Source organism: Myotis davidii, unplaced genomic scaffold (assembly GCF_000327345.1).
Source record: "Myotis davidii unplaced genomic scaffold, ASM32734v1 scaffold143, whole genome shotgun sequence".
NCBI lineage: Eukaryota > Metazoa > Chordata > Mammalia > Chiroptera > Vespertilionidae > Myotis > Myotis davidii.
In genome coordinates, this window is record NW_006294876.1 from 3,743,783 (window position 1) to 3,757,971 (window position 14,189).

General features: G+C 37.9%; 1 protein-coding gene across 1 annotated transcript in view; it reads left to right on the forward strand.

Moving 5' to 3' along the window:
- The window catches only part of DNAH5 (dynein, axonemal, heavy chain 5), a 190,913-nt gene that overhangs the window by 23,861 nt on the left and 152,863 nt on the right, over positions 1–14,189 (forward strand). The window contains exons 6-12 of the mRNA XM_015567634.1: positions 869–1,006; positions 1,749–1,925; positions 3,578–3,691; positions 4,381–4,488; positions 7,570–7,692; positions 8,244–8,459; positions 12,260–12,367. Of these exons, the coding sequence (XP_015423120.1) occupies positions 869–1,006; positions 1,749–1,925; positions 3,578–3,691; positions 4,381–4,488; positions 7,570–7,692; positions 8,244–8,459; positions 12,260–12,367 (984 nt within the window). The remainder of the gene's footprint in view (positions 1–868; positions 1,007–1,748; positions 1,926–3,577; positions 3,692–4,380; positions 4,489–7,569; positions 7,693–8,243; positions 8,460–12,259; positions 12,368–14,189) is intronic.

A 14,189-nucleotide genomic window follows, 5' to 3' on the forward strand; every position in this document is an offset into this window, starting at 1 on the left:
GGGCCAGGCCATTCATATCCAAAAACCTCTGCGCACAGCTTGGGTGGGGCAGGGTCTCAGGGAATCAACAGGGCGGAGCAAACAGCTATGGCTGATCTCAGCCCTGCCCTAAGAGGCCCTGGGTCTCAGTGTCCCTCGGTAATCCCTGCAAGCACCTCTGAGAGAAAGCCGCCCTTGAGTTCTGCCCGATGCCAGACAGTCCTGTTTCTCCCTGTATGAGTCTGGGTCCCCAGAGACTCACCCGGAACTGGAAAGACAACTGCATCCTCAGTTGCCAGCCCATTCTACATGCTTCCATATCTCGGCACTTTACTTCCGCACCTCCTCTGAGTCTCAGTGTGCTTTTCTCTTTCCTTCTAGTTGTAGAATTTCCACTCATCCAGCCTTCCTGTGGTTCTGGATGGTGTCCGTTTTGTCTTTTAGTTGTATTTTTGAAGTGGTTATGTGAGGCAGCAATTTCCAGTGTTTCCCTATGCCGCCATCTTGGTTTCTCCTCCCAGTCAATTTTCTTGAAGCTTCCCTACTTTCTTTGGTTTCATGAGTTAACATTAATTTTCAAGTTCCCTATTAATTCCCAAATTCTGTGATGTTATCTTCCCCTCTAGTTCAGTCTTTCTTTTTTACCCAGAATTTGACCTCAGACCCATCTTCTCAAGTGGTGTGCTCAGTGTGTGTGAGAATTGGGCATTGGATGCCTCACTGTTTCAGGGTATTTATTCAGAGAGCAGGGCTGGTTTAGACTGGAGGAGCCCCTTAAGATAATTCTAAGCCAAGGGGCCAACCTGTGTGTGTGTGTGTGTGTGTGTGTGTGTGTATGTGTATGTGTTTAAAAAGCACCACCATATCATCTAATTTTCATTTTAATTAGGTGAACCTTCAAAAGTGTGACATATTTGAACTGAAAGCCCTGAAGGAACCGATAGACTATGTGACTCTAGCTAATAACCCCGAGACTTTGGGAAAAATAGAAGGTTGTATGAAAGTATGGATCAAACAAACAGAACAGGTAATTTCCAAATATCAGTTGCCATGCTACTGAACTGGCCAATGGAAGAAAGTATATCATTTGCTATTCCCATTTGCCTAAGGATTTTACCATGAGTGCTTGAAAAGGTGAGAGGTTCCCCTGGCGTTAATTTAGAGTCATTAGTTAGGAAGAGATAGTAAGAATTCTAAGAGATGAAAGTTAATGACTCTGTATGCTTACAGAACTAGAAGACAGCACTTTGCTATTTTTCCCCTCAAGGCATAATTTACTTTGATGAGAACATCTGTAGAAATCAGAGTTTTCTCATTTAGTGTGTCCTTCAAAGAGAGATCTTGAGACTTAACCTTAAAAATATTTTCTGAAAAGTCCTAAGTGAAGGTGGACATTGCATCAAAAAGTAAACACAATTGAAATTAACCAACATAGGCGTGGGGACTTTCTAAGGTTATATTGTTTCGAGGTTATACATAGTAAGTGAGTATCACGAAGGAAATGTGCTGAGGTCAGGTCCTCCAAAAGCTTATTGTAACTCCTTAAGTGAGTAGTTTTCAGTTGTTAGAAGAAGTAAACTAAGTTTTTGTGGAGGTTGTAAAAATGGATACGTGTCAAGTTAGTAAAAGGCTGTCATTCAAAACATGCAAATGAATAGGCCTGGAGCATGTTCAGATAGCATTACTCACTTCCTTATTTTTTTGCTTATCTGTAGCATTCATATCTCCAGCCTTGCTCAGTGGTTCCCGTTTGTCCTGTGCATTCACAGGTCCTCGCGGAAAACAATCAGCTGCGGAAGGAAGCGGATGACCTTGGGCCCCGAGCGGAGTTGGAGCACTGGAAAAAGAGACTGTCCAAGTTTAACTACCTTTTGGATCAATTGAAAAGCCCAGATGTGAAGGCTGTGTTGGCAGTGCTTGCTGCTGCCAAGTCGAAACTTCTGAAGGTTGTCAGCCACTTTTTGCTGTATGAAGTGGGAAATTCATGTTCTAGGGCAGAGATGGTGAACCTATGACACGCGGGTCAGAGGTGACACGCGAACTCATTTTTTTGTTTGATTTTTCTTTGTTAAATGGCATTTAAATTATATAAAATAAATACCAAAAATATAAGTCTTTGTTTTACTATGGTTGCAAATATCAAAAAATTTTTATATGTGACACGGCACCAGAGTTAAGTTAGGGTTTTTCAAAATGCTGACACGCCGAGCTCAAAAGGTTCGCCGTCACTGTTCTAGGGTATTTCAGGTCACAGAGTAATCAGGGACAGAAACATGTTATTATACCCCCATGAAAAAAATGAAGATTGGAGATTGCCTTTCTATAATTTATGATACCATGGAAATAGCTTTTGAATTAAAGATATTTGTTGGCTGATATAACTGTATGTATATGTATCATTAGAGGACATTGCATGTAATTAAGATAGTACATCATAACATAATTATATATACAGTATGAATTCAGACCAACTAAGAGTAGTAATAATGAAAACTTATATATACATATTTTTAGTTCTGCTATATTAGTTTTATATTGCTCTGTTACAGTTTACCCTCAAACTTAGCAACTTAAAGCAAACATTTAGTGTCCCACAGTCCGTGGGTCAGGAATTTGGGTGCAGGTTAGCTGGGTGCCTCTGACTCAGCATCTCTCGTGAGGTTGCAGTAGGTGTGTTGGCTCATCAGCAGGCTCGACCCAGGAGGATATGATTCCAAGTCACTCATGTGGGTGTTGCAGGATTCAGTTCCTTGCTGGCTGTTGGTTGGGGACTTCTTTAGTTCTTCACCACTTATCGGGTCCCTCACAACCTGGCAGCTGGCTTCCATTAAAGGGCGTATGTGCAGAGTGCAAGAGAGCACCCCACATGGAAGCCACAGTCTTTCGGTAAACTGATTCCAGAAATGACATCCCATCACTTTGTCACACCCTACTTGTTAGAAGCAATGCTAGATTCAGCCCGCAATCAAGGGGTGGGGATGACACAAGATCATGAATACCCGGAGTCAGTGGTTACTGGGAACCATCACAGAGGTGCCTACCACACCTGGCATTGTTGCCATAAAGACAATTTATTAGCCCTTTGCATGGATGTTTCAATCTATGAAAATAATTTAAATAATAATTTGTTTCAATAACTGCTTTAGATTTACCTTGTATCATTGTTCAAAGAATGCAACCATTTCATTGTGCTATAGTTCAGAAATATCAGTAGGACTTCAATGAAGTCAGTTGAACATGTTGGCTGGAACTAAATCATTTCCTTTTACTTCTCCTGCTTTTAGATATGTCCATTTTGAAATTCCTAGGTCATAGCACAGTCCTGGTATATGGTTGGCAGTTAATAAATAATTGCTTCCCTCCTGATGCTCTGTCCTAGTTACTTAATAGGTTTTATAAGAGAAGGCCTAGTAAAACGATTAAAATTACTCTTGAGTGTGACAATGTCCTTCACCCCTCTGGGTTCAGTTTTATGTAAGATGCACAGGACAAAGTGAAAGTCAGACCCAAGGGATCTGTGGTGACTCTTAGCAGCTGTTATATTGGGAGCTTCTCCATTAATAATGGCATTAAAATTGCTTTCCTGTCCTGTGCTTAGACTTGGCGGGAGATGGATATTCGAATCACCGATGCAGCTAACGAGGCAAAGGACAATGTCAGATATTTGTACACACTTGAGAAATGCTGTGACCCCTTGTACAGCAGTGACCCTGTGAGTTAATTATTTCTATCCTCTCAGTCTCCTGATGGCCCTTTTATAACAGCTGAATTGAGGGTAGAGTTTTGGTTTGTAGATATTACAGTCTGTTGGAAACGTCTTAGAAATCTCTTTTTAAGAAGATGATATGTATATATACACACGTCTACATATCTATATCTAGTATATCTATATCTATATCTATATGTCTATATCTATATCATCTATATCTATATCTATGTCTATATATAGCTATATATCTACATCTCTCTATCCATCCATCCATCCTTCCATCTATCAAAGATGTATATGTGCTATTTAAAAAACATTTCTTGCACATTGCATTTTCCATTAAAATATTGCAGCTGACATTTTGGGCTACCCTACTGTGGGAAGAGTCATCGAGCAGGTGTTTTTTGAACTTTTAACTTTAGGAAGTGCCTGCTTTTATTGATTACAAACTTGATGGTTAGTTGACACAACCCCCTTGTCATTAAAAGGATGTTAATGTTTCTTTCATTGAAATAAAGTGTGATTAACTGAATATGACTAAATAACAAAATGATCCTTAAATGTATTTATGGAAAGTGTTAGATAATATTTTAAATTTTTAAGTAAAAGTTACTTAGGTGACATGATTAGACTATTAGAATTTTGCTGAATTTGATACTTGTTTCCCAGAAAACTTTTGTGGTGTCTTCCAGATATCCATGATTGATGCTATTCCTACACTTATAAATGCAATTAAAATGATCTATAGTATCTCTCATTATTATAACACCTCTGAGAAGGTTACGTCTCTGTTTGTGAAGGTAAGTGTCTAGCATAAAGTCCGCAGTGCGGTCGCTGACATTTCTTTGCCAATGGTCACTATTTTGGTAATTAAAAATTACCATATCAATACAACCCAATGTCTCTGAATACTACAATTTAAAAAAAAGCTTAATCCCTCAGTGGAGTTAGAATTAAGTTTATGTGAGAGGCTGATTCTGGCCACATCATGAAACATAATTTCTCAAAGTAATCGTTATAATAAATATTGTGTTATATATATATAATGAAAATGAAAAAAGATTCTTTTTGGAATTTCTTACCTATGTTATTGAGCACATTATTTATTCCGATGGGCAAATTTTAATTAAGAAGAAATGGACTATCTCCTGTTTCATATTTATAAGCTACTGTACCGAATTTATTTGACGCCACAGTTGTTTACTTGGTGTTATTAGGATAGTAATCTCGATAATAAAAGCCACTTGCAATGTTCCGGTAATCCATAAAGCAATTACAGTGATTCTGCCAAAAAACCGTAACGATGTTTAAACCTTATGTCCTAACCCCTAAGTGTTTATGGTGAGCACTGTTGCTTTTCCCACAATGAATGGTCTCTGAGAAATAAATGACTTTTTCATTGCCAAGGCAAAATTTTCAATGTTGTATTAAAATAGAGGAATTTTCATCGTGGCTTGTGCTGTGAATACTAATGCTGTAGGAGTCATGCTTCTTCCAGGGAATAGGGCCATCAGCCTCATGTGCTCAGAGAAAAATTCTTTTGCTTTCTCACCAAGTAGCAAGACAGCAACTCCTGACCACACGTTAAAACTACATGTGGGGGTCACACGGGGCTAGTCCCTGGGCAGAAGACTCAAAAGTCAACTTGTGTTGTTACATTAGTAACAACACAAATTGACTTGCATATTATTTGCAGGCCTTGTTGAATAGAATTGTAAAACCACCATTTATCTAAATGTCCAAATCTTTTCATTATGGGACATTTGAAGCAGGTACAAAAGGAAAGAGAATTGTGTACTGAACCTCCATGTACATATTACGCAGATTCAACAACTATTAACACATGGCCAGCCTTCTTTCACTCATACCCCCAACCTTTGCACTAAATCCCAGCCATCATATCATTCCATGCATACAGTAGTCGTCCAGTTTTCCTTTTAATTTATAAAAAATCCCGAGAAAAGTATGAAGTCTTTTTAAAGTTTGGACAGATGGATAAAATGCAAATAGTTACCTACATCAGCTTTACTCTTTTTTTTCTGTTGCCTTCTCCTATAGACATGTCTGCTACAGATCCAGTGGCATGAAATGATCAGGTGGACAGTCCACATGGCATTTAGAAACTGAGATAGGTGGTAGAGCAAGCTACTCAAGGAGATCAGGGAAACTCTTAGCAGCATTTAGGATGGAAAGTGAATCATTTCTAGGGGGCTTGAATTGGGGATTGTCCAGGGTCCTTCCAACTCTGTGATTTTACAAATGTTTTAGACAATATATGTGTGGAATCTAAAAATGTTGAACAAATAGAAGCAGAGGGAAGTGGTGGTTGTCAGGGACTGAGGGGTTGGCAGAAATGGGGAGATGGTAAAAATGTATAAACTTTCAGTTATATAAGGTGACTAGGTTCTGGGGGTCCAATGTACAGCATGGTGACTATAGTTAGCAATACTGTGTTGTGCACTTGACATTTGCTAAGAGAGCAGATCATTTTTGTTTAAAAAAATTACATTTATTGAGGTAACATTGGTTAATAAAATTATAGATTTCAAGTGTACAGTTCTATAATACATCATCAATATTGCATTGTGTGTTTACCACCCAACGTCAGATCTCTTTCTCTCACCATATATTTGACCCCTTAACCCTTTACAACCTCTCTCCCCCTTTTCCTCTGGTAACTACCATACTGTTATCTGTGTCTATGAGTTTTTGATTGTCTTGTTTTTTTTGTTGTTGCTGTTGTTGTTGCTTTTAGTTTTATAGTCCACATGTGAGTGAAATCATATGGTTCTTGACTTTTTCCATCAAACTTACTTTGTTAAGCATGATGTGCAGGTGGCAACCAATCAATGATTCTCTCTCATCATTGATGTTTCTATCTCTCTCCCCCTCTCCTTTCCTCTCTGAAATGAATAAAAATATATTTTTAAATGCCATTGGGATTTTGATGGGGATTACATCAAATCTGTATATTGCTTTGGGTAATATGGCAATATTTTTTAAAAAATATATTTTATTGATGTTTTACAGAGAGGAAGGGAGAGGGATAGAGAGTTAGAAACATCGATCAGAGAGAAACATTGATCAGCTACCTCCTGCACACCCCCCACTGGGGATGTGCCCGCAACCAAGGTACATGCCCTTGACTGGAATTGAACCTGGGACCCTTGAGTCCGTAGGCTGATGCTCTATCCACTGAGCCAAACTGGTCAGGCTAATATGGCCATTTAAACTATGTTGATTCTTCCAGTCCATCAATATGTAATGTCTTTCCATTTCTTGTGTCTTCTTCCATTTCTTCTAATAATGTCTTGAGATTTTCGGTGTATAGGTCCTTCACATCCTTTGTTAAAGAGAGCAGATCTTAAGTCCTACCAGCACATACATGAAAAATGATAACTACGTGAGATGATGGAGGTGTTAATTAACTTGATTGTGGTAATCTTTCACTGTCTATATTCAAATCATCACATTGTACACCTTAAATATATACAATTTTTATTTATCAGTTGTGCCTCAATAAAGCTGAATAAAAAGGACTAGTGCTTGATCATAATTGCTATGGAAAACAAATAAATCCAAAGCTCAACTCCACAGATTGTATGTCCTGAGAGGAACAAGAGTTAAGGACCCTCTAGTCCAGCGGTTCTCAACCTATGGGTCGCGACCATCGGAAAACACATATAGTATATCAGATATTTACATTACAATTCATAACAGTAGCAAAATTACAGTTATGAAGTAGCAACAAAAATAATTTTATGGTTGGGGGTCACCACAACATGAGGAACTGTATTAAAGGGTCACGGCATTAGGAAGGTTGAGAACCACTGCTGATGGCTGTCTTATGTACATAATATTATTTTATTGGAAAACTCCAGGTGACCAATCAGATGATATCTGCATGTAAAGCTTATATTACGAACAATGGAACCGCTTCTGTGTGGAGCCAGCCACAGGATGTTGTTGTGGAAAAAATATTATCTGCAATTAAACTTAAGCAGGTAATGGTCAGCCTAATAATACATTTAGGTGATGTTTCATTATTTTTATGTTGTGTTTGGTGATGCATCTTAAATTATTTAGCAATTATTATAATCTTGGATGCTAAAAAGAACCGTAATTCTTCACTATTAAGAAAGTTGCATGTTAATAAACCTTCCCAATTTATGCACTTATTTTACCCTCTTTGAGGGCCTCCTGTGTCCCAGCACCACACTACATACTGAAGATACAAAGATGACTCAGATGACTAAGGTTTTCTTAAGCTTCTGATAGACAGATGGGGAGATAGACACAGAGCGAGGCTATTCTCACATGGTGGGACCGGGGTGAAAAGCCTGCTCCTCTGAGTTGCATTATGGATAACTAGGAGTTCACTAGATCGGAGGATGGGAGAAGATGATATTCCAGACTGATGGATGAGTAAATGAAAAGCCTTGAAACTGGCAGGGCTTGCAGTCCCACCCTAACGTCACCGTTACCTTTGCTGAAGAGAATAAGGTTGATATCTTTGTTGTTTTCCCTGTCTTGTATTTTGCTTTTTGATTTTAAGGAATACCAGCTCTGCTTTCACAAGACAAAACAAAAGCTTAAACAAGATCCAAATGAAAAACAATTTGAATTCAGCGAGATGTATATTTTTGGAAAATTTGAAACTTTCCACCGACGTCTTGCTAAGATATTAGATATCTTTACAGCCTTTAAGACATACTCGGTCCTGCAAGATGCGAATATTGAAGGGCTGGAAGACATGGTCACTAAATACCAGGTATTATTTTACAACTGAAGTTGCTGCTCTTATCCATAACAAAAACTTTGATATTTTATGCAAATAACTATTTAAAATGATTCAAATAGTTCATAATGTGAAATATAAGCTCATAGCCCTTAAACAATAAAGAAATCACATTTACTTGAGGATTGTGTAATGGTGCTAATATGTTCTTTTCAGGTGTGTGGTTATGATAATGACTTCCCAATAGTCTAAAATTAATCATCATTAGTAAAAGCATTTTCATTAGTAGCACAAGAAAAGTGCTTAAATATAACTTATCACTTCATTTATTCCTGCAAGAAATATCTAATGAAGCCAGTACTCTGTGTCAGGCGCTCGTTCATGAGTTCTGGGTGTCATGTGATTATCTCTGTTTGTAAGCAATTTATTTGGACACCTGTTAAAAATTAAAAGGATCACATTTTATTGTAGCTTTACCATTCCTAGTTAATTTTACTTTTAACTGCTTTATATTGTAAGGCTATGTATGTGACTAATGTTAGTTTTTAAAATGGGCACACTGATCATGGATGTAGACAATCTTTTTTTTTTTGTTTGAGAACAGTGATGTTGAAATTTAAAATGTTTGTACTTGAATTTGAAAAGGCTTATATAGCTCTAGCCCAGTGGTTCTCAACCTTCTGGCCCTTTAAATACAGTTTCTCATGTTGTGACCCAACCATAAAACTATTTTCATTGCTACTTCATAACTGTAATGTTGCTACTGTTATGACTCATAATGTAAATATCTGATATGCAGGATGGTCTTAGGCGACCCCTGTGAAAGGGTCGTTCGATCGCCAAAGGGGTCGCGACCCACAGGTTGAGAACCGCTGCTCTAGCCAGTTTGTCTCCGTGATTAGAGTGTGGCCCATGGACTGAAGGGTTGAGGATTCCATTCCAGGGCACCTCAGTTGCAAACTCAATCCCTGATACTGGTCGGGGTGTGTGTGGCAGGCAACCAATCGATGAGCCTTTCTCACATCAGTGTTTCTCTCTGTCTCTCCCCCCCCTTCCACTCTCTCTAAATATCAATGGGAAAAAATACCTTGGGTGAGGATTATCAACAACAACAAACACACACACACACATAAAAAAGAAAAGAAAGTCTCATATACTTAAAAAAATTTTCTTTAAAGTCTTCATCTGAGGTTATGTTTTTTATTGATTTTAGAGAGAGAGAGAGGAAAGATGAGAGAGAGGAAAAGAGAAAGAGAGAAATATCAGTATGAGAGAGAAACACCCATCAGTTGCCTTCTGTTGTGCCCTGACCGGGGATTGAACTCGCAACCATTTTGGTGTATGGTGCAATACTCCAACCAACTGAGCCACCCCCCAGGCCAAAAGGATCATGCAGTTTATTGCCAGTTTTTTTTGTACTTAAAGAGTTTAAGTCAACATAAGTAGTCTTTTATTTCCTGAGTATACCAGATTATGGGAGGAAAAAGAAAAGACCTTTCTTATGTAGCAGGAAACATTTTAGGTGAATCCTGTGAAATTTGCAAAATACAAAATCTGTACTTTGAAAGTGACAGTTTTTCAAGATAAAGAGGGAATATATCCATTTATTTTTCAATTTGGACTCTATTCTTAATGAAAAAATAACTGTGGAACCTATTTTAAAGTTTATCTTTGAATGAGAAGTTGAACTATATTTCTAAGAGTGGATAAAGATGGTTCTAACCTGATAAAAATACTGGGAAAAGAAATTGCTTTGGAAATCTAAAGCGAAATGCTAATTAAAATGGATGAGCCAGAGGGTAGTGAGATAAAATGTAGATGGTGCAAGAAAGCGTAAAGTGAGATTTTTGTGTTTTAGTACAAGTATTAGAAGCTTAAAATGGCATCTACGGGAATGTATCTCGGGCTCCTTGCCTGGCTATCAAGACTCTTCCTCCCCCCATCCCCTCCCTGCCCCCCGCCTGCTCCTCTTCTCCTCATTTTATGATCTCCAGACGCAGTTCAGCCCCCCTTTAGGCTTACAGTGCGTTTTTTTTCTGGAAAATTCTGCATTTGGATTTTCATACAGTTATTTCCTCCTTAGCCTCCAGATCTTGATTTCACAACCCTGTCTAAATTGTTTACCTTGACTTCTGTTTTACCTCAGACACTCTGTCACATTCCTCATTCATCACTGTGTAAAATGACCCTGTTCATTTGTCTGTGACTTCCATGGATTCTGACCATCTCTTTCCCACCCAGGTTGTACGTTCCCCTACGGTGGGGCATTTGTTTGTCGTTCATTCCTGTGTCTGCAGCGTTAACTGGTAATAGGTGTGCAGTAAACATATGGTTTCACTCATATGTGGCATATAAAATGGAAAGTAGCAAATGAACAAATAAGAAAACAAACCAAACTCATAGACAGAGATAACAGTGCTATCAGAGCAAAGGGGGTTGGGGGTGGGGGTAGTAAAGGTGGCCAAAGAGTATATGATAACGGAAGATGATATGATATGACTTTGGGTGGTGAGCACACGATGCAATATACTGATCATGTATCATAGAAATGTACAATTGAAACCTATACCATCTTATTAACCACTGTCACCCCATTAAATTCAATTTAAAAAATAAAAAAAAATTACTTAAAATCTGTCAAATAAAGGACTGAAAATCTGCACTTTGAAAGTTTTGCAAGATAAAGAGGGAATGATATATCTATTTATTTTTCAATTTGGACTCTAAATAGATTGAGTATGATTAGTTGGTTTAAAGGTCACAATTAGTTGGTTTATTTACTTAATACTGTTAAGTGACCATTAAATCCAATCATTGAGCAGAATTTTCTAAGAGCTCCAAGTCATTTTAATTACTACATTTAAATGTAGAGATGTAGCTTTTCCATGATTTTTTTACACTCTTCATATGACACGATGGGTAACATAATATATACGATTTCTACTAGTAAATAGAGCTAATTTTGTAGCTATACAGCATGAAAGAAGTAGGTTGTTTTAGCTAGCAAACTTGATTCACAGAGTTATGCAGTTTATACACTTTTGTCTATTAAGATATTTGAATTGATATATAAATGGAAATGACTTTGAAGAGGAGACTGCAGAAGGAGGCCCAACATTCTTCATAAAAATTATATGCTTGTGTCAACAGCGTGGGCTCCCGAGTTTGCGAATGGCTTAGGACCTGGTTAAGAATGATCACAGAGCTTTAAAGCTCATTATTCAGAGCAAACAAAACTTTGGATAATAGTGTTTCAAGGAGATGAATTGCCTAATTTGTCCTCTTGTAGTCATAGACTGCAGCTTTGCAGGGCAGAGAAAGCCAATTAATTCTAGAGAGTCTTTAAATGGTAGATTGTGGTTTGACGTTTTATTTAAGCCATTTGAGGTTTCAAAGATAGTATATCATCTGTGGACATTATAACTGTTTTCTTTCTAAGTTTGTGTTCTGTTAAAGTCTTATTCATTTTCTGGGAAGTCAAACTTCAATGAAAAATATTTTAGTAACTTCTCTGGGCTTGTTTTTTATTATTTCAGATGTGATTAATAAGACATTTTTAGAGAAAACACCTCTCCTACTTTTCAGATGTAGTCTTTATTTTATATTTTTCTCCAAAAGGACATAAAACCTCATGAAAATGCTTTCCAAATGATTTCTTTGAATGCAGTAGGCAACATTATACTGCTATAATAAGCATTAAACAATGTAACTAAAGAAATAAGCTTTTAAGTTGCCTTTTTGGTAATGATTGTTCAGGTTCTGCATTTAAAGGGTATATTTAATTACATAAGGCTAGAATATTGAAATGGCTTATTTCTTTTATAACATTGCAGGGTATTGTTGCCACCATAAAGAAGAAGGAATATAATTTCTTAGACCAGCGGAAAGTGGATTTTGACCAGGATTATGAACAGTTTTGCAAGCAGACTGATGACCTTCATGTAGGTTGTGTAATAAAATACCAGCTACAGGCGTGTTTGTTTTCTTCTCCGTTCTGTTTAATGCTGTTAATCATGACCATCAGCAGGGCAAGGCGTCTTCATCACGGAGGTGACCGGCAGCAACCTCGGCCTGTGTTTTGTGATTTCAGATTAATAATTGAAGGCTCTTTTTCATAGATTAAAGGGTCATAAATATAACTTTGGATAATGATCTGTAATCATAGATGTCTACATATCTTCCATCTTACTTCTTAGGCTATTAACTTTCATCTTCTGTTGAAAGGTAGGGTTATTAGAATACAGAATTTTATCTCCATTTGTTTATTTTATAGTCATGATTATGACCAGAGGTCATTTAAGCAAATGGTCAGTGATGTTTGGCAGGTCCCAAAGGCAAGGCGGCTGCTGGCCTTAGAAACAGGACTGACTCAGTATCTGGACCCCTTTCTTTCTTCCTTCTCTCAGCCACCCTCTCACCCGCTCCTGCCCGCACTACAGGCCAGCCATCTTGACTGTCAGTCTGTATGAACAGTGTATGGCTGCCATCAGCTTCTGAGAACATATCACAGGTCCAGCCCCAGCTCCAATTACCAAAGGAGAATGTTGGGTTGGCCAGTTCTAGCCCTGATCCATGTGGTAAAGCAGGAGAGACAGCACCCCCTTGTGGTCTTTGGGAATATTTTCTATCAGAGGAGGAGAATCGAGGAGGGTAAGGTGAAGAGACAACCCAATAGATTTCTATCATAATTAATCTCCAGACTTTTTCTTCATCCCACTGAGGCAAAAATTTGCACTATTCTGATTATAAAAGGAAAATGGCCATCTTTTACTTCTTTTCTAGAAAAGAAAAAAGTTGGTACACTTTAAGGAAAAAATAACTCAGGCATTTTGGAGGGGTGGGTTAGTGGTAGAATCATAAGAAAACTGGCTAATTCTATATGTCAGGTACTGTTCTAAGCACTTTATAGGTTTTAATTATCCTGTAAGGTGAGTGCTCTTAGTGTCCTCATTTTTCAGAGGAGAAAATGAGGCTCTTTGAGGTTATCTGACTTGCCCGAAGTCACAGCAATAGGTGGTGGTGTGGAGATTAAGCCCAGGCACTCTGCTCCAGGACTTAAGTTTTTAACCATTATGTTATAAGACACATTTCAGTTGCTAGGAAGATGTAATGCCTATAATAATTTCGGCAGTGACCAAGTTTAGGGGAGGATTCAGACATAAGGACAACAGATCTTGATCTCTTCTTGTTGGAAATTGATGGACAGTGGCAGATCCTAATTCTGTGCTCTCTGGTCAATGTGCATGTGTCAGTCTTCACCTGTTTCCCAGCACTTTCTGCTATCTGGTACTTCCTTAGCTTATATGTGGAATATAAGTCGATGGTGAACATCTTGAGGGCAGGAATCATGTTCATTCCTATTTGTGTCTCCAGGGCCTGGTGGGTGGCACCTATAATTGGAGAGCAAAGAATATTTGTGGAATTAAAGTCTGGGTAATGATTTAATAAGAACTAGATTGATTGTAATTAAACAAGCATTTACTGTACATCAATTATGTATTAGGCTTCTATGCTGTGGGTTATGAATATAGAAATAAGTCAAGTAGATTTGCTCTCACAGCTCACAGCAGACAGAAAGCAGATATGTGTTATGATATAAACACAAGTGTGTGTGTGTGTGTGTATACTTCTAATATTAGAAGTATAATATTCTGATATTGTACCAGGCCTTGGGGATCCAAAGATCAAAGTCCAGAGAATTCCTAAAGAAAGTTAGAGGGAGGACAGGCCTACAAAACATAATGTAGAATATGAGAAGTGCTA